Source organism: Phaenicophaeus curvirostris, chromosome 17 (genome assembly GCF_032191515.1).
Source record: "Phaenicophaeus curvirostris isolate KB17595 chromosome 17, BPBGC_Pcur_1.0, whole genome shotgun sequence".
In the NCBI taxonomy this organism is placed as follows: domain Eukaryota; kingdom Metazoa; phylum Chordata; class Aves; order Cuculiformes; family Cuculidae; genus Phaenicophaeus; species Phaenicophaeus curvirostris.
In genome coordinates this window covers 3,165,551-3,186,762 of record NC_091408.1, presented here as the reverse complement: position 1 = coordinate 3,186,762, position 21,212 = coordinate 3,165,551, and the positions used below count along the sequence as shown (strand labels likewise).

Below are 21,212 nucleotides of genomic sequence, written 5' to 3'. Positions count from 1 at the left end.
ACCAGTCTTTAATGAAATTAGACATAAAATGTTTTTGAAACATTCACTGCCAGATTCTGTTACACATTATTAAGTGTCGCAGGGTACAATGAGATTCAGCTGTATTCTTCAATAGGTGTTTATTCATGCAACTTTAACCCTGCATACCCACTTGTGGAACTCGCTCAAATCCCACAGCTGCTTAAAGCTGCCTATCTTTTAAATATCTTGCCAGACTAGAGCACCCCACAGCCAGCTACTAACCTTAATGCCAGGACCACATTCTCAAGATCGCTTCCATCAAAAGAAACTTCTTTCATGGAACACAGAAGTTCTAGTTCTTTCATCTTGCTCTAAACAAAGTGAAGGAGAAGGATGAACATGGATTGCGAGAGCAGCAGGAAACATGAGGACATGCAGTGGCCACAACGCTTACCTCGTTGAAGTGATAATCGTAAAAGAATGGGACATTGTTCTCCAGCTTCCCATGCATGGCATCATCTACCTCATTCTGCCATTTCTGCTCCAGCTCAGCCACACTCTAATAAAGGGACAGAAATAACACTTACTCCAGTTGTTCATCTTTAAAGATTAGAAGAGATCTTCAGAGAAAAAAATCAAGAGTACATTTTGTATTGCCTTGTTTCTAAAATGCTGTCAATACACCTTTTTTCTTAGAAAAACGTCTGTTTCTTTGTGGAATTTTATTTTTACCTGCAATTGTCTCTCCATGGCATTTAGCTTCTTAAAGGTCTCTCCCATAATTTTACAAAGTAAATCATATTCTTCTGCATGTTCTTCCTGGTACTGGAAATTTATCAGGGACTGGAGCGCATCAACCAAATTCAAATGTTTAATCACACATGAAACTACCATCTCCTCCATCACTTCTGGCTGAATCACTTCCCTAGGGTTATAGGAAAAGCCAAACTCATTAAGCAAGAATAGCAGTTAAACTTTGACATTCACATTTACAGTACACTAGATTAAAACAAGTATTCAGAAAATATTACATGCATACCATCACACCTGACAGGCATGCAGCATCCTTACCATTGCTTTTGCTTACTTTGGCACCAAACATTTCAAAAAATAAAAGACAAGTTAGAAAAACAGAGCAAAACAATGACTACTCACTTTATACTAGGTCTAAATTGAGGTCGAGCACGTCCAGAAATTTCCCTGAGTTTTATCATGATTCCTGGAGGCAGCCTGATCCTAGGCAGGTCAAAATAGTGTCCAACGGGAGGCACTAGAACATCAGAAGGATATGTAAATTCTCTATCTTCATCTATAGTAAGAGGCAACGGAGAAGGACTTGGTGTAAGGGCTGGAGATATTACACCATTAGCTTCCACCTGCCACTGGCACCTGGAAAAATAAATAAGAAGGATGCTTTTAGAAGAATTTTCTTTTCCCAACTCTCCCCTCTCATTCAGAAATGCAGATGAGTCAACACCGCAATACAATGACAGACTGCACATCAACATACTAAATGTGGCTTGTACCAAGCACAGCCCAATCCTCCTCTACTCAAAAGAAGACCTCTATTCTACTGAATTTTCTTTAGTTCTAGGCAACAATGAACTGCTGAACAAATTGTGCATGAAAAATTATCAGAACAATCACCTTAAAACAGCACCTCTGCTATGAGGCCAGGCTGAGGGAGTTGGGGTGGGTCAGACTGGAGAAGAGAAGGCTCCAGGGAGACCTTAGAGCAGCTTCCAGTACCTGAAAGGGCTACAATAAAGCTTGGGAGGGACTTGGTACAAGGGCATGGAGTAATATGATGAGGGGAAATGGCTTTAAATGGGAGAGTGGAAGATTTAGATTAGACGTCAGGAAGAAATTCTTCATGATGAGGGTAGTGAGGCTCAGGCCCAGGTTGCCCAGAGCAGTGGTGGCTGCCCCATCCCTGGAGGTGTTCAAGGTCAGGTTGGATGGGGCTTGGAGCAACCTGATCCAGTGGAAGGTGTCCCTGCCCTTGGCAGGGGTGCGACTGGATGGGCTTTGAGGTCCCTTCCAACCCAAACTATTCCATGATTTTAAAACACCAGACAAACAATTACAAACATCAGCTTCCCTCAGAAAAACATCCACACAGGAACCTGGGATAAAAATGACTTTTTTTTTTTAACCTTTGTAATAGTTTGGATCTCAAGAGCTCCTGACAGGTTTCTTCATCTTTGGTAATTTCTGGTCCATTGTATAATATTCGCAGCATAGAACAAGCTAACACAGAGAGGCCAAGTGCCAGGTCCACTAAGAATGGCAAGCCTCCTGACACGTCCTCTGAAGACTCCTGCAGCAGGAATAGAGATAAGATGCACATAATCAACTGTTAAGTCCTTCCCACTGTATTTCAAGTCAGGAGATTTTTATATATCACATATAAGTATATGATATGTCTCTTATACAGAGATATATTGTAAAAATGCTGTGACAGTTTAAGGCAATACATAAGAACAGCTCAAGACAAGAAAAGGACTTAAATGCTATTTTCCTGAACCAAAAAAAAAAAGAAAATAAAACATCAACTTATTTTGATTCAGTCACTTTGTGGCCTGCAGATCCCTCATCTCACAGACCTAGTCCTATCTTCCCAGCAGTAGGATTCAAGGTTCCTTTTGTTTGATCCCAGTGCCCCCTCCTCTCTCTTCTTTATAGGCTGGAATCATTATTCCCTCATTAAATCTCTGATTTCCAGTTTGTTACAAGACAAAGAAATCCCAGTCTACAAGCAGCAAGAGACATTAAAGTGACTCCATCCAAGCCCAGTGCTAATACGAGTGCTAATACATTTTTCAATTTCAGAAGTTAATGCCCAACTACAAAGACATTTCTACTCGATCTGAAGTAGGTAACAGACAGAAGACAAACCGAAGCTGAACCTATCCCATGGAATCTGCCGTTTGAGTACCTGTGCGCGAACAGTGCAAGCAAAGCCCCACATAGCTTTGTCCGGAGTGTTGTGCTCGCGGCCACTCCGCATTTCAAAGGAGAAGGTGACTGTATCTCCTTCAACCTTAAAATTTTGATGAGGAAGTGGAAAAAAAAAAAGAAAGAGAAGACACATTTAAAAACTTAAGGCAAACAAACAGGCTTTTTATACAAGTGCTTATTTTATGGATTAATATTTTTAATGACAGTTATCCAAGTATTATTTTTATCTCAAATTACTCTGATTTAAGATTCATCCCTTTTTATAAGGATCTTTTAGTGGACAGTTTGATTTTCATTTTGCTGCTGGGTGAGTAGAGTAAAACCAAAAAACCCACAGTAGTTGTAGAAACAAAAGTAGAATTTATCAGTCTTTGTTACTTGGCCTTGACTTTCATCAAAATGCCTTCATTACTTGTCTGCAAAAAAGCATGCGATAACCAAGTACTCTTCCCGAAGGAAGACAGACAAGCTCTTCAAGGAGAAGAATGTCAACATAGTCAGAAGAGTTTGCTAAAAGAGCAGTATAAAGCCATATCAAAAAAAAAAATCAATGAACTCCATTAACTGGGAACAATGGTGTGCTTATCTGAAATTGATGGCTGGACTTGATCTTAAGAGGTCTTTTCCAACCTAAATGATTCTATGCTTCTAAATTACTTTCCGGTTTATTACTACTTAGTTTTCTTTCAGAAGTTATTTTTTATTAGGCATCTAAGCCCACTTTTAGCGTGGGACAATGCAGCAGCACAGATGTATAACCGCCCCATACTGCACTCAATGAGGGAAGATCCTGTAAAATTCTTGAAATACTGAAGTTTCAAGAAGTTTGAGGGATTTTTCAGTCTTAGCTTTACTGTAAAAACCAACACAAAGGGTTGGTAAGCTGCTACGTTTACTACCAGTTATATTTGTGGGCTACTGTTAAAAAAATGAAATTGAGCCCAAAGACCTTAAGAAAATAAGCACAGCCTCAGCCTGTGCACACCTCTCCTAGGAAGATGCTCTTGTGAGAACAGCAGCGCCATTAGGGCACTGAAATGCGTCAATAACGAATTCCATACGACATAACAAAAGATAAGCTCAAGGAGAAGCATCACACAACATACAACCAAGGTTACTCCCCAAGGACATAGCAGCCCACTTAAGAAGGGCATCATAGGTAACCACACACTTGAACTTCACTGCTATAAGGGTTAAAGTGGACTTGACAGTTTCCAAAGGGGATTTTTCTATGTGAAATATTGTTGGATTATAATACTGTACCTTTACTAAGTCTTTCGGCCAACCAGTTCCTAAGACACTACGGCTGCCATATCCCAGTGTATTGCCTCCATACTCAGCAACCTTCCTACTGTTTGTGTTAGGACCAGCATAGATCACCAACTTCAAAACATAAAATACACTGTTAGACTGTAAGAGAAAAACAAGAAAATCTAATAATAATAATAATACTTAGCACTTACACCGCGCTTTATATTTTCAAAGCGCTTTATCAACATTAACAAATCCTCACAACAGCCCTGTGAGGTGGGTAGGCAAGTATTATTATCCCCATTTTACAGATGGGGAAACTGAGGCAGAGAGGAAATTGAGCGACCTGCCCCCAAGGTCACACAGCCTTAAGTCAGCAGTGGAACTGGGAGCAGAAGTCAAGAGAAATCCTAACTCTCAGTCCACATGCTGAGCTAACTGGAACATATCCCCTCTCCACTAATAAATGGATTGATCCTGCTCCCAAAGTTATTTTGTCAGTGACTTTAGGGGGAATGTGACATGGTCCAAAGTTTTCTGGAGGAGTTTAACCAGTAATAGGTTAAATGGATATTAAAGATGCTTATAAATAACAAGTGGGAGTGACTATGACAGGACTTGCTCTATGTTGAAGAAAATAAAGCAACAATCGGTAAGCAGTGCAGGTAGCATTCTGATCATAAAAAAGTAAATAAATGCTCTTAGTTGTGTTCTTGAAATTGAAAGTGCTTGTTCATATTCATCCATGTGAATGAGCTGCTCACCATCATAGAAAAAAGAGTGAACTTTTCAGTTGTGCCCACTTTAAACAAAAGGTGCTGATCTACAAAGCTGGCTGCTAGATTAAAATTCGAGATACAAGGAAAACTGAACAACAGCAAAAATGAGAATGAAGTCAAACTGACGATCTCTGCCATCGTTGGCATGAATGTCAGGGTGGGGAACCCAAAACACGCTCACACATTCATACACTCACCCCCAACCCAGCTCTGTATCCTACTGGATTTCTCCTGTTTAATAACTCCCACTTCTTACAACTTTTGAGGTAATTTCCTAAATACAGAGCCTAAACCTTAACAAAAGATCCTCCTAACTGGTAGGTTTCAAACATCGAGACAATCACTGGCTATTACGTTCTGGAACAAAACACAACAAGAATTAAGCATATACTCTTTTTGGATTGTTTCTTTGAGAATAATAGGAATTAAATGTAAATAATTTATCTTCATCTTCCTTTTCATGTCAACAAATCTTTGCATGTTTTCTATCACTCAGCTAAGTCTAGTCTTAAGATGAAACTCAAGAATTCTTTCTGCACAGGAAATAACCTCTGCACCCCTGCACTTAGCAGTCTTGAAGTAAGTAGACTGTGACATTAGTGTGCACCAATAAGCTCCTATCAATAAAAACCTCCTGCATTATCCTGATGCGGGATGGAAATAAGGCACCATTAAAGACAAGGGGTAGAAAAACATGAAAATGGGACGTGCTGCTGACAGGAATATATATACATATAAAGAAATTCTGAGCTGGCCCTTGCTTACCTTATCGTAATCATATTGTGAAGAACATCTGTTGTCAAATCTAAGATATAAACAGCGGGCTCCTGGAATATGTACAGTTTCTTTAAATTTATAGTTATCCCTGACAGGATGAACTGTTTCTACAGTCTTCCCAGCAGCCCAGGGAGCGGGGATCTTCAAACCCGTAAGAAAACCTGGTTCTTCCTTCTCTTCCAGCATTCTGAAATAGCAGTGAAAAAATCAGCCCTAAAACTCACACAGAGTTTTATGATAGTCAGACATCAAACTGTAAAACATCTCTTAGTACTGACACACAAGGACACAGAAGTATTGACTCCTCATTTTAGGCATAACTGTCTTGAGAGAACACGCAGAACTTAAATCGCATGAACTCCATACATTGCAAATAACCACGTTAATCTCTAACCTGTAAAATCTGAACTTTTTTGCCTTCCGATTTCCAAATTACGAGAAACATCTAAGCAGAACCATAAACAAGGAAATGGTCCTGTATATGGATTCTAATACACAATTGGTAGCATAACACACATCTTCTCTCCCAGGACAGCATCCAAAAATGATTCTAGTCTCATGAAACAATATAATTCATGTTTTGCTGAAACTTAACATTTGCAGGAGGATTGAAAATAAATTCTTCAGAGTTTTCAACAGTATATTGAATACTATCACAAGTTGTTCAGCACTAAATTCTTCAACACTGCAAATAGATATGATAAGCACTTTTTATTCAATTTAGCTGTGTGTTTCTGTCTCTAAGCAGAAGCTGTATAACCTTGAGTTGAGACGCAGGATTTAAATGCAGGACTTAAAATAGTGATATTTCTCTACGTAAATCAAACCATTTAATATCTTTCCAATGGTTTTAATACCGTATCTCATGCTGCCAGAGCAATTTACATTTTCTCATGATGGTCTTCCTTAGCTTAATTTATTCTAAGAGGAACATTTAGAATTAATTCCTAATGCTTGAGGTGAGGGAGAAATCAAAACAAACCATATCCTGTGTAAACAACCTGAGGATATTAATAATTTAATTCTATATGCAAAAAGTTCAGAATTAATTGCCTTTCATAAAATCTTCTATATCTGTAAGACAGTCTTACAAACCATTAGAGCTTTGCCTTAAAAAGAAAAAGATTGCTGCTTTAAGATTTGCCCCACAGCAACGGTCAAACGAACAGTACAGCTCAGATATTTTATCCCATGGAAAGACCCAAATGTAAAGAAAATCACCTCTCATCAGGCAATAGCTTCCCCTTCTGGTCTGATGCAGCACCAGGGGAAATGTTTAGTTCTGAGAAAACTGGAGACTGAGTTTTAAGCAGCAGTGCAGTCTGTGGCAGAAAATATACAGTGTTAGAAACATGTAAACAGGAAATAGTTTTAAGATCTGTTTGTTGAAACATATTAACCATCACATTCTATGCTGTTATTGACAATAAACCATTCCTTCACAGCTCTTGCACCAACTCAGATTTAATATTCAGCATTATCAGCTTTTGTAGCTGTCGAGCAATTGTTAAACTATGATCTGTGGATCGTTCACTGCAGAAATTTGACGAAGATCTAATGCACCGCAGAACACATATGCCATCTTTTTTTTCTGTTGTTGACAACTGCTCACACAAAGGCCATACCTGACTTGTGTACAGAACCAGCTGCACCAGCTGAGGCATTAGGGCATCAGCCATGGTTAGCGTTTGCAGATTTGGATGCATCAGAGATGTCAGCAGGACGGGAAGCAGGTGACCAAGCATAGTGGCCTTCGTAATTTGTTCCAAGCCCTTTAATCTGTAAGGAGAGTAAAGGTTTACAGTGTAACGACTATTTTCATAGAGCATCTCTACTATTTTTAGTCATCTGTTTAATCTTGTAACAGACTGTATAAGCAGGCAATTCAAAACCCGGAAGAGAACATTTGCATTGCATTACCCCCCACCCCCAAATCCCCTTAGGATCTTGAAAACATTACAACTTCTCCAAAGCATTAACATCCTGGTCTTTTGTTGTCAATTCTTACCAAACAAGGACAGATCAGAAGACAGTAAATCATGAGTTTAATAATTACTTAGAAAATTATAAGCTCCCATGAGCATGGGAGGAAAGCCCAGACCAAACACCAATGTGTTTGTTCAGTACATATATCAGGCTCCTAGCACCAAAAGCTCAAAACATTCAAAAAGAATCTGTATCTTAGAGTGTATTTCAGCATGAAACCCATCTGAAAACACCTCAGAGGAATGATGCATTGTCAATAAAAAACTGATCTTACAGGCACAGAAAAGCATAGAAACTGAAACCTGAAATACAACGGGGAGAGGGAGGTGTTTAGCTAACGAAAAGGTTCACAGCTTGTGTTTCATACCATTCCCAACATATTTTTAAGTGAAGGGGAGACAGGGAAGGATCCATGGAAGGGCATCAGAACTGGATGATCTTCAAGGTCCCTTCCAACCCTAACCATTCTATGATTCTATGTTTCTATGAAAATATGCAATAGAGATGCAATAGCCTGGTATTTCAAAATAAAAGATCTGCGCTGGCTTACAGGAATACTCCCATCTGACTAGTAAATACCACACCCTGCTCATAAATACCCCTGTAATTGCCTAAAACCTTACCAGGCTGAAGTTTCTCTAGATTATTGTGGGCATGAAAGATCTCACTGTGGCATGTATGCTGGGACAAGCGGCCGATGCCTTGGCATACCCCTGATACTAGCAGCAAACACAGAGCAAACGGACGGTGTTCTCATGCTTGCTAGCTTGTTGAGACCTTGGAATCTTCGCTAAGGCCCGTGAGTTAATAAGAAAAGAATGCATTAGATGGAAAACATGAAGATAAGGGCCACATCTGTGGTAAACAGTGGGTTGCACTCTATCGCTGTAACTGCAGGTTTCTCACACGTGGAAATTCACTGGGGTAGCTGCTGACTGGATACAGAAACACTACATAAGGTTTGTATCCTCTCAATAAAGGTGATCTTGCTTGTTGCCTCATCAAAGGGGTCGTGCCTTAATCGCTACAAATTATCAAGCTATTAGTACTGACATGGAGTGTCTGAATGTAAATTCTTCAAAAGGCAAGTACTGAGCAAATGCTACAGTAAGAAACAGCTCCTACACATTCAAAGCTCAAGTATGAGGTTATAAAGAATAAGGAATGCAAACCGTGCTTGTATAAGAAGCCACAAAAAGCAAGTTTACTGTTAGCAGACTCATGCTTGCCTTACCTTTGCTCTCTATCAGGAATGTCACTGTTTATTAGTGCTGTAGTGACTTGTTGCAGCATTTCTAGGACTTCATCACATCCTGTTAGAATTTGCGTAGCAAGAGACAAAATGCTGGTCTTGAGCTCCTAGGTACAGAAGAGTTATAGGATACTTAAATTCTTATAGAATAGAAAATCAGGACAACACAACAAAAGGATGGAATTCCAAATTAAAATAATGATAATGTGACCTGGCAGGCCTGCAGCAGTAGATTCATCCAAGACTTAAATTTGATTAATGCTAAGCCCCAAAGTGCTGGGAGAAACTAGGTGCATGTTTTACAGGATGCACAGTTTCTAGAGGGAAGGAATCCCCACGTCCAGCACAGGAGAGAGAGCTGATAGCCAGCCAAGGTACAGCATTGGTGACAGAATGTCCTAGCAGGTATGAGGATCACTGTAGAGAGAGAAACTGAACAATGAAAACATGGGTGAATAGCGAGACAAGAAAAGTACTACAATATTTAACATTTACTTAATGAACCTGAACAAATAACTTTCAACTGCAGCGGATTATAAGCACACAAAGTCTCAAACAGCAGCAGACAAAACCAGCTTCAACAATTCCAGAAATTGAGGTCAAAACCATTACAGAAGAATTGTTATTGTTACAAAAAGTGCTGTGACAAGACAGCATGTGTTCTAAGACAAATCTGGGTTCTGTGAGTTAATTCAAGACTGGTCCAGCACCAATAAGAAATGACACCACTTTAATAAACGTTATACTAACAAAACAACCACTGTCCACAAACCTCACCCTCTAAGGTTCCTTGCCACAAACACTATTCACATTATCTCAGACAGCAGATGCAGGTGGTTCTACATAAGCTTTGTAAGTTAAAACTGCACAAAAGCAGAAGCCAGGCAAGGCAAACAAGAAAACCCTTTCCTATTTAAATTTCAAAAATATCTTTTTCAAAGACCTTTCATTTCACTTTCTGAATGATTTGGAGGAAAGAAAGTAGGGGATAATGCATCCAGAAAGCATTCCTGGCAAGTGAGTTTTCTTACTAGCACATATTAACTAAAATACATTTTAAACGTCATTGTACACATATTTAGGAAGGAAGGGTCTGCTCTCACTGACATTATAGAAGCTAAGATGGAATTCTGAACATAGAACAATTGCAAATTCTCACTGGAGAATGGAAAAAATACCCTCCTACAGTAATTTAACTACACCAAGAGGAAAAGAACCAACAAAAGTATAAGTAGAAGGCATTGCAGAAACAAGAGGTGTCACAGGAACACTGACTGTAGAGGCATACTAGAATAAAACTTGGTGTTTACCTGTACCTTCAATGTCTCTCCCTGCAAGGAGCTGTCACTGTCATCATTTTCATCAGGTTTAATCAAAATAGTGTTACTGAGGAGGTGGTTCTGTACAGCCATCAGATACCGCAAACACGAAGATGCAGCCTTTAACATAAATAAGTACACTTTACATTATCTAAACCCTTTAATCAACCTTGATTCAGGCCATTCCTGTACTTTGAAATATAAAAGAGGGAACAAGTTAAGGCAGAAGACAAGCAAAAGCAAAAAAATAATTTCCCTGGATCAGAAATTGGGTTTGCTTGTTAAATGCAAGCTTATTAATATATGTTAAGAAAAGAAACAGGTTGCAAAACACTGAATTTTGTGAAATAACTTGCAAAACATATAAAGAAGCAGCATCATTTTATACAAGAATGTAACATCACAGAATAAACATGAGACATTCCTGCCTGGGTTTATTAAGACACAACTAGAAAAAAGTTTCACCTCTATATACTCAGTGAACTTGATGTATTGAAGGTGGAAAAGAAGCCAAAGGCAAATATATTTTTATCAAAATACATTTTACTTACAGGCACAGTTGAAAGAAGCCTTTGAAAATCATCTTTAGATACAGTTTGGCACTTGGTGATTAAGACACAAGATTCTCGGACAACAATCTTGAGAATGTAGTGCAACAACTCATCGTTCAGTCTTCAAAAAATGCAAGAAAGAAGTATTAATAGTGTAATTACAGTGTATTTTGTACAGCTCATCTCAAAAGCCTCTGCAAACTGTATCACAAACTATGAGAAATCAAAAAAAACCTGTTCAACTTCAGAGACGGGGACACAAAGAAAACCAAGGTTGAAATGTTTAACTACAATCGGTACAACAGTGATTTGCTATGCTGCACTGGTACACGTTTATGACTTCTAATGACTCTCAACTTCAATGGGCACTTGAGATTGACAGTTTTGCTGCTGAAAAGTCACCTAATGTAGCAATACAGAGAACAATGTCATAATACCATACGTATGATTTATCATCCCCATTTACCATATACACGGTAAGCAGCAGGGAATCCAAAATTGTGTTAAGAAGGCTCTGAAGTCTCCCCTGAAACACTAAATTTCTCCCCCTTGTGCTAATGAAATCCTATTCACTACGGACACAAAGACAGCATTTCAGGTCATGCTGCCAGTAAGATAAACACGCAATTTCAGCAGAACTTTGTGCAAGTTTACCTAAAGCAAATAGCAGTAGCACACATTACAAGCAGGAGGAGGGGGAGCACATTGTTGCATTTTACCTATAATGATCATCATCTTCACTTCCAAATCTGTTGTTCTGAAGTTGTTCAGCTAAATTAGTCAGGATAACATCACGAAGTTGAGAGAGACCACTGTTTCTCTCTCCTAAAACAGAACGCAAAAATTTTTGCAAAACAGCATTTTACAGAATTAATTTATTTTTATTTTCTCAAATACGTTGCTTAATATTTTCTACTTCTCAGTAACCACTACACTTACAGTGTAACCCAATTCCCTTTTGATAATATGGCCTGTTAAAACTTACTCTGCACACCACACTGTTTTAAATTCCAAAGACTTTGATGCCCAAACACGTTCCTATGAAGTAACAAATTACTGTGCAGCAGCTGCTTCTAAGTCCAGGCTCCCATCTCATGGTGAATGCAAGCAGATTACTACTTGCATTACCTCTGGCTACTGTGTAATTGTCCTGGGTAACACTAACTGCTAGCCAGACCTTCTAAAATACAACCTAGACAAGTGACACAAGAGAACTTGAATCCTTTCCAATGTCAAACAGCTGCCTGATTGAGACAAGTTTTCCTTTTCTATACCTAACGTACACTTGACCACACAGCCATTCTGAAGGTAGCTCCACAATTTGGAGCATTCCATATTTTCCCAGAACAGGGTGGGTTTAAAGCAGGATTGTGCTCAACAATCTCAACTGTTCCCCCTCCAGAGGTAGAAAAGTATTTTCACTTTATGTTTTCAATTACAAAACCACACTCTCACACGTCCATAAGACATTCTCACCTTCAGTTAAGACCAGTTTCAATAAATTATTGATTTCTGCTTCTCCAGGATACAGGATATTTAAACCAGAGCTAAAGAAAAAATACAACCATGTATTACTTAATGTATTTTAATGTGAACAATGTAATTTCAATGGACACTGAAAAATCGTCGCAGAATCTCAGCTTAGTATTTGATGTAACATTTAGAATGACTATGTAACAGCGTCTTTCAAGTTAAAAAGGCATCCTCTGTACTCTAACATTTATATTAGTCATAAATTAAGCAGCTGCTTTCTCCAGAAATCACTTATAATCAACTATATTTCATTGTTTAGGTCTCTCAGCTGCTTCTGGAGTTATTTGCTTACCCTGAGAAGCTCACATTAATCACCTGTATATATGACAGCACAATTGTTTTTAATAAACAGAGAACGACTCAACTCTGGTGATGGGGTAAGAGCTGTGGCTGCTCTGTGGCAAGAACAATGGGAAATGTAAGTAATCAAGAAGTTATTACTGTTACAGTTTTACACCAGAAGACTGCCTCCTTATAGAAGAAGTAGGTTAAGCTACGCAGAAGATTCTTGAACTCCCATTTTGGAAACAATGCAACTGTGCATAAATATCCTCGTGGAGATATTTTCCCCTCCAACTTGTGATGAACTTTGTCCTTCCTACATGAATTACCACATCAAGTTAGAACACTGCGATAACTTAAAAGGAGTACTTTGTGACTGCCTGAAGTACTGAAATCATTACGCAGACTTTTTCTTCTCAAATAACACTCTCGTAGAAATGAAAACTGGTGCGGTTTTCAGCTTCACATTGAGAGCAGAGATCATTACAGCTTCCTCTCCTCCAGCTCACACTGACTAACTTGCGATACAAACGTCACGATAAGCTATACATTGCAAGCCAAGTTGGAGGTTTCCAATGGTATCAGAACATTCCAATGAGAAAACAGGATGAAGGAGATATTGCCTAATCCCTGCCTATGATTTTTTTATTTACAAGTCATTGGAGGATACACGGTTAAAGGGAAAAAATGCAGCAGCTGCCCATACAGTTGATGGGATACATGTTTCCCTGTCAAAAAGCAAGACTCTAAAAATGCTAGATAATCCCACTAAAGATACACTATTCCTCTTTGACTCACTCACATTGCTGCATAAACTGAAATTTGAAATCTTGTGATTCACACAAAAAAAATGCAAGTTTATCTTCAGGAGAATTTGTTCTCAACCTTTTGAGCACTTCTCCCTTGAAAGCAGATTATATTTGTACTTAGGACATTTGAGACAGCATTCCTGGTCCTTGAGATTTATACGATCTTGTTTCCATGATACACAATCGCACTGTTTTCTCGCTCCCCTGTATGCAGTCATTGTGCTATTCTGACAAGCCAGAGCAAGGAAATCACACAGCATCGGGTTCAAGAGATGCAGTAGCTGAGATGATGTGGAGGTAAAGCAGCATTTGATGACTTGGTGACTTTCTCCAGGCAGTCTCATTGCTAGTGCTCCTCTCTGGGCCCGCCATCCTAAAGCACTGCTCAGGTATTAGTCATTCTGCTCCCCCTCACATTTTTCTCATTCAGGAGAATTTTAGTATTGGCACTGGAAACACTGGTCTAACAGGTGACAGCATGAGCTTTGCCTATTCTAGAATACCAGTAAACTACATAAAACTAAACATGGAAGTCATTTCAGCCATTGCTGACTCTCAGAAAACAGCTTGAATTTAGCAGCTAAATATCAAAAACCCTAAAGAAAGCCCACACAAAAGCAACAAATGAAAAGAAGTAATTACTATCTGTTATTTAACTGTTATCATGACACAGCGTATTTCTCTTCTTTCACAGATATAAATCAATAATTTTATCTCTGTCAATCTAAATTTTAACATATCCATTTAAAATTAAACAAATTAATACAATTTGAATGTTCATCTGTTCCAACTTTTTTAAATTAACCAAGATCTAAGTTGAGTTTAAGTTGATAAAACAGACACTTACCTAATAGCCAGGCAAACCTCCTTCTGAATTTCAGAGCAAATCTGGTCCCTTGGTGCCATCAGTAACTGCCAAAGCAGCAGGCCAGACCGTCTCACAATATCTCTGTTTCTTTCGGTTTGTGGGCTGAAGAAAAATTTAAAAACCACCTAAGAAAAATGAAACACAATGTTAAAAACTTAAGCAGTGGATCTTAACTCACTTTCTGTAGTCAGCATAGGTCACTAGAAACCTGAGAATCAGAAACTGACTTTGGATTTCCAAAATTTGGGCTGGTACTTTAGAAGCAAGAGAAGCCTTTTCTTTTTTTCCATCCCTTTGGGAGGAAATAAATAAGGAAGTAACCTCTCTGGACGGCAATTACATTTAAATTAGAACTCTTAAATGGATGTATAAAATAATACAAAGCCATTGTGAGGTCAGTCTCCATTAAACAATGCAATGAAGAAACAAATCAAAATTAATAAGATCACAGTGGTCGTCTGTATCTAAAACAACTTCTTGAAGTACATTTAAGATGCCCTTGTACCTGAAAGACAACAAGGATGCAGCGTATTATACAAGTGTCTCCATTCACCATCGCCTTTTCCATAATGTCACAAATACTGCTGAGGTGATGTGCTTCGATGGGGTGTTGCTTGCCCAAAAAATTTGTTATGGGAAGATTGTTGCTGGCTGCAAGCAGGTTGAGTTGATGGATACACATGGCACCAACGTGGTGCAGTAACTGGTTAATAACTTCATTTGTGGTTATTGCATCCCCTAGAAGAAGAAAAAGCAGTTCAAATGCTGCCTACAAACACAGACTGCAGCATTAGTGTTTGCTTCGAAAATGCAATATATTTTTAATTATGTGGGCAGTTGTCCTGATAATAAAGGAATTACATACACCACCTTTTTTAGTGTGCTAAAGGTAGCACGAACTGGAAACTTCCAAACACACCTCACTTTTTTGCTTTTTCCTTTCTTAAAGCAAAGATAAACCATAACAAATATCTGTAAACAGCTTTTCAAGAGTGAGCTCAACTTTTAATAGGAAGTTTCAGCAAATATTTTCTGTATATTTATTCAATGATAATCACACATCGTGTTTCCACCTTGTATAAAACGCTGACTTGTAGGTTTTCCTCACCTTTGGGCTCTGTGATGACGTGACTCACTCCCAGCCTCTGGCAGACACAGTGGAATGCCTGGTTCCCAGGATTACACCACTGATCAATATAATCATTGGAGCACGTCCATATCATGTTATTCATAGTATCGTAACAGGCACCTGAGAAAATGTTTTGCACATCAGATTTTAGACTGTTCATTAAAAAAAACAGACTCAGGTATTTTTATAGCAGATATAAATCCAAATTGTTTACTTTAAATGTTCTCTGTCATGTGACAGCAATTTAGTAACCATGCATTGGAATGAAAAACATTAAAAGGAGATTTCTTGACAGAGGAATGAAGCAAACACACGTTCCTTGTGATGTTTCAAATAAACCTAAATCAGCATCTGTTTCAGGTAAATACTCCAGTGCTTGTTATTTACACATAGCAGATATCATTCCTCCACCAACTTATCACACACTGCCACAGCGCATAGACTAAAAATAGTTGAGTCCAGCATAGATACCAGAAACTTCTAGCAAAGTAGAGCAGAAAAAGTTTCAAATTTATTTGACTGTAACTATTGGCAATTAAGCACCTTAGAACTTATTTTAGAGGCCTTATGGTAAAAACATAACAGCTTTAATAAAACCAACAGTTTGCAGAGTGCAGCTGTTACAAACTGCACAAAGCCTACAGGCAGAAGCAGGTCCAAAATAGTAAAAGGCAAGGGATGAGTGGATTGCAGACACCACTGCTGAATCTCCAGGTTTACATACATACCTATCCATGCGCCCTAGCAGTTAGGATATTTAATTTTTTTATCTCAAACGTTAAGAAACAGATTCTTAGGCAACGTAGAAACACTGCTTATTAAAATGCCAGCAGTGACCTGCAGTGTTTAAGCAACACGGACAATAGTCAAAAGAGTCCTGAAGAAAACACTGATGAAGTTTCAGCTATAAAGCAAAAGGGAAACTGGAAACGCCTGTAGAGTCTTCCCAGCTAAGACGCTTTTATGTATTTTCAAACACAGAGCTAAGATATTCAGATTTTTTTAAACCCTGTAAGGTGCTAGAAATCAGCCTTCTTTCAAGATTCTTTTCTGCTACAGGAAACACTGAGTTTGTGTGCAGCTGAAACTGCAAAAGCAAGATATCGGGAATTCCATCAAGGAATTTAAAAAATGTTAAATTTACAAAATTTCACCACAGACAAGCTTGTTGCTTATTGCTAATTTAAATGCAGATGTATTATTTCAAACCTAAGAGTTGGATCCATCTAGTTCTGAAACGTTCCCAAAAACCAGAAAAGTACTTCTTACCAAGTCCTGGAACGAGAGCACCACGCCCCAGTGAGCTTCCTGCAGCATCAATGAGATCGGCTCTGCTTGTGAACTGCCCGTCCGAAATATTGAACACCAAGCTTGAAGCGAGAACTAAACAGAAGTCTCCAGTCATTTTCTGAAACGTTTATTGCATTTCAGAAAACCAAGGACTTCAAATCTGCCACAAACGCATCCAACTTACTTTTTAAAGATGACAAAGCACTTGTTCCTCCAAAAAGTGAGCGTGTTGCAGAACTGCCTGACCCGCCTGGAGGTGGGACCAACATCACCAAGTACGTTCCACAGGTGTATATTGGAGTCTTCCTCAGCATTTTCAGTGGCAGCCCACAGCTCGTGTTTGCAGCTGAAATATTGAACAGAAAAATGACACAAACATATTTCTTAATATTAAAAACCTCAGAGTAACAAGGCAGCAAACAAGGCAGATTTCTACTTAGGGCTTCAAGTAAATCAAGATGGAAATTCATTTAAGCTACACTTTCAGCACTTAGAAGTTGCTGAAAGAGTCATATATAGAGGTGGCCTCACCATCCCACACATTCAGCATCAATCCCCAGCAGGACACAAACAGTTTCACAGGTTATTTTAGTAAAGAGAACAATTAAAGAAAAAAATATCGAGACAGCGTCTGTATTTCTAAACCACGAAAATTTGAAGCCCTAAAATTTAAGTATAAACAAAACTGTTTTAAGAATTGTGTGGCTATAAACACACTGAAAGCAACACCTTCCAGTCACAATCTTTTAACATAAAGAGATCATTTGAGATTCACTACGCATTTACTATTTTAAGTCCTCCTGCTCCACATGAAACGAATAGTCATAATGATCCATCTCCTCCACAGCTGATCAACACTTTGCTGAGCACTGACTGAAGAACTAGCCAAGAATAACAACGACTTCTTCTGTAGCACGCTATTTGTTAATTGGCAAAACACAGCCTTTAAAATAGCTCTCCAAGCTAACTCTTTACCAGTTTTCCTGTAAGCGCATCTATTCCCTGTATAATTTATTTTTTATGGAAATACCTTTAAAGGTTTAAAATTGAAGAAAGAAAACTCACATATGGAAGAGAAGTAATTCAGAATAAACTGAATAAAATCCTGTCTTAAGACAAATCTTAAAGCTCCAGATCATCCAGTCAATGCTGTTCATTCAAGATTCCCTAATTAACTTTGGCAGTTTCACCAAGCCCATAAAAGAACACCCAAACATTGTGCAAACCACCTCAAAAAAAGCAAACTGACTTCCAATTTATAATATTCAACTTACTTGTGAAACATCAGTTTCATTTGCTAAGCTGCAGTTCATTTGTACATAACAATTAGAAGCCCAGTTGAATTGCCAGCAGAGAAATGCCATTAGCAGTATGATCGGGAGTTTTTTTGGGGGGGGAAAAAAATGCACTTTTTTTGGTACGCCCTAAGAGGTCAGTAATGACTAGAACTGATACTACGTGTGTCAAGAAACAAACCAGAGTCAGTAACACCCCTTCTGACCTGCTTGGTCCTCTTTCAACGTATTGGAGATGGTAGAGCCAGTGAGAGCAGCCAGTGTTGCCGATGGGGAGGCTCGATACCTGGACAGCCTACTCAGCAGCATCTCATTTATGCTCTTTGCAGATTCACCCTCTTTTCTCATTAATATAATTCGTTCCTGTAGAGGATTTGCTATACATATGCCATTTTCTACCTAATAAAATGGAGAAAAAAAAATGTACTTTTAGATATTGAATCTGTAGGAGACATTACCTTACCTGAACAGTCAAACTGCACCATGCAATACATGAGGCAGGGATATAAAGTTAAACTCTTATACTTTGTTACCAGAAATTTTGACAGCAAAGTGAGACAGATGAGTATGTGGTTTTGTTTGTGACTTTCAACAGAATATCTTCCATGTGGTTTTCCCTTAAAGACAGAACTGCTTGACATAATCTTATGTTTATTGCTGGAACTCTACTTAAAAGTATATATAATTCCCTGTACTTAGTGATGCTTCACTGGCAAGTTTTGTGAAGAGGCCTTTAAATCATCTGCCAGCCAAAATGTGTAAGCAATGATTTTCTTAGACCACAACCTTCAGGGAACTTTTTATTGAAGAATGCCTCTCTCAATGAGGATCAGATCTTCTTTACAGCACTAGGTATTTTCCATAAGTTGTACTGCACCCACAACACTCCAATGCTAAACTGATAAATCAGCAACATAATAATATTGAAAATTGGCCTGTGAATTGCTGTAAGCTCTGCTATAGAAATGAAAAAAAATGTAGATTGTTTCATTGTCAAATTAAAATATACAGACATAAACATACATGCACATCAGCCGTTGCAAGAAAAGGGAGTTCAGCTACTGATGCACTTTGTTTGATACTAAAATCAATGACTGTCATCCAATATAAAGATGTACAGTTATAAAATGCCGTGTAGACAAAACAATTCTAACTTATGGGACCTGACTGGCTTTTAACACAATGAAGCAGATCCAGAGTAAACAAGGCTTTAAATCTTAATACACTGAATTACTGACCCAGCATAAAACTTAATTGCTAGTTATAATAAAAATTCCCCCTGCAAGAGTATGATAGCCGTATTGTTCACGTCTATCAACAGAGGACATACACCTTCCATTCTGTCAACAGTAGTTTTGTAAACACATCAACAGCTACTCTGATCACAGATATCAATATTCAAACATAATATGGCGATTTGAAAATGCTGACATTTAATTAAGCCATAGCCATGCTACCAACTCCACAGTAATGTAAAACATATAATTTGCTTACTATAAGTTCAAAAATATCCATAAAGACAGAGTGGCCTTTTGGCGTTTTTTCATTGAGGCTTGCAGGAGACCAAATCCAGTAGAAGTAGGTGCCATCTGAAGAAAGATGCACGGTAGTCATAGTGCTGCCAACTGGGAAGTGATTTACTGGCATTGGGATTATCTGACATACCTAGGAGACAAAGAGCATCTTAACAGTTCTTATTTTGAACTCTGTTCTTACGAGTATTAACAGTGTACTCTTTAAAATAAATAAATAAAGATCAAGCACAGTTAGCCCTTAAGAGGCTCATTATGGGACATAACAGTACTACTGCACTTATTTGTTACAAAGAGCTATTCCATGATGTTTGCCAAATTGACTTACTGCATACAAAGCAGCTTAGATATCTAAACATTTAACATAGCTAAAATAAAAGGATTGTGTCCTCTCTAATGACTGAGAGCAAACCCCCAGTACCACAAGGAAAATACACGTGCTTAAGAGTTGTCTACTTTCTGCAACTGCACTGACGCATCACTTGAAACTTTGGAATAAAAGGGGAATCCAAACATTCCCAGTTTCAGGAAACACAGTGAACATATCCATCCTTAAAACCATGGCAGGAAAAAATCCAAGCTAAAAATAACCCACAAAAGATGACAGTTTTTTATCTACAAAACACAATTAGATCAGAAACAATACCTGAACTTTGTTACACTAGAAGAATAAAGAACTGTTCAGGAAGATGATGCTTTCAGTTTAAGTCAAAGTCCATTTTTCTATTGTTTGATCATTCTATAATGTGGTCATACCACATTCCTGCTCTCACAATCCAACCCAGCACAGCTCTGTACAGGCACACTCATTTACATGTAGATGCACACACAGTGACACAGGGGAACAGAGCAATATCTGTATTGAATGTAGACGTTCTACGCAATGCTTTCAATGCAGGTTTATGAAAAGGCAGTTTCACAAAGTAAAAAGAAACTTCAAGGACAAAACTAATTAATGCTAGCAATGACTGATTAATTAAGAACATTTCCTTACTCTACTCTAACTCTGCAATGAGCATCCTAGCCATTCCTTTTACCTGAAGGGTATGCTGATCCACAACCTGGAAAAGGGAGTGAGGCTTATTATCAAAAGAGACGGGCCGATGAAGAAGCTTGTTGTTGCCAAAAGCAACCCACCCAGCCTCCAGCTCCTCATTACGGCAGTACACAAAACCTCTGGTGAAAAAGCAGCACATTAAAACTCTTTAAAACTCTGCTATTTTTTGGTTTGTTTTTTTTTTTTTTCTTTCTAAGAACAACAACTCACAACCACATTCTTGAACTCTAAACTTCAATTCAAGTCAGTGTAAGGCAAATTCTGTCGTAAAAAGACTTGAAAGCATAAGAAGCCTCATGACTTCTAAGCGATAAAGAAGCAAGAAGGCACAGTGAGTCACATCTACGCTCATTTGTGCATGGCATAATTAGAAAATAAATACTTACAAATTCAGCAATTGTACAGCTATAACCAGAAAGGTGACAAACCTAGCCTGCAGTACATCCTTCTCAGTAAAGAATAAATCAAGTTACTACATGTTAAAAACTACAATCAAATCTAAAATACTAGTAGTTCTGCTAGTATGCGTCCTCACAGCAGGTCAGACCAGATGGTCTCCAGAAGACCCTTTCAAGCCAAA

General features: G+C 38.4%; 1 protein-coding gene across 3 annotated transcripts in view; it reads right to left on the bottom strand.

The window, feature by feature from the left end:
• The window catches only part of HECTD4 (HECT domain E3 ubiquitin protein ligase 4), a 70,645-nt gene that overhangs the window by 32,920 nt on the left and 16,513 nt on the right, over positions 1–21,212 (bottom strand). The window contains exons 6-28 of one of the 3 annotated variants that reach the window (XM_069870928.1): positions 20,613–20,751; positions 19,538–19,708; positions 18,250–18,442; positions 16,933–17,094; positions 16,728–16,841; positions 15,438–15,578; positions 14,835–15,067; positions 14,309–14,454; positions 12,314–12,384; positions 11,557–11,662; positions 10,838–10,958; positions 10,284–10,406; positions 8,950–9,074; positions 7,355–7,508; positions 6,951–7,051; positions 5,718–5,916; positions 4,186–4,305; positions 2,900–3,004; positions 2,118–2,281; positions 1,117–1,350; positions 694–886; positions 416–520; positions 244–332 (exon numbers count right to left, since the gene is read on the bottom strand). In XM_069870928.1, coding sequence (XP_069727029.1) covers positions 244–332; positions 416–520; positions 694–886; positions 1,117–1,350; positions 2,118–2,281; positions 2,900–3,004; positions 4,186–4,305; positions 5,718–5,916; positions 6,951–7,051; positions 7,355–7,508; positions 8,950–9,074; positions 10,284–10,406; positions 10,838–10,958; positions 11,557–11,662; positions 12,314–12,384; positions 14,309–14,454; positions 14,835–15,067; positions 15,438–15,578; positions 16,728–16,841; positions 16,933–17,094; positions 18,250–18,442; positions 19,538–19,708; positions 20,613–20,751 — 3,309 coding nt within the window. Of the gene's footprint in view, positions 1–243; positions 333–415; positions 521–693; positions 887–1,116; positions 1,351–2,117; positions 2,282–2,899; positions 3,005–4,185; positions 4,333–5,717; positions 5,917–6,950; positions 7,052–7,354; positions 7,509–8,949; positions 9,075–10,277; positions 10,407–10,837; positions 10,959–11,556; positions 11,663–12,313; positions 12,385–14,308; positions 14,455–14,834; positions 15,068–15,437; positions 15,579–16,727; positions 16,842–16,932; positions 17,095–18,249; positions 18,443–19,537; positions 19,709–20,612; positions 20,752–21,212 lie in introns of all 3 variants that reach the window. The other 2 variants (XM_069870926.1, XM_069870927.1) reach the window with 2 other exon arrangements.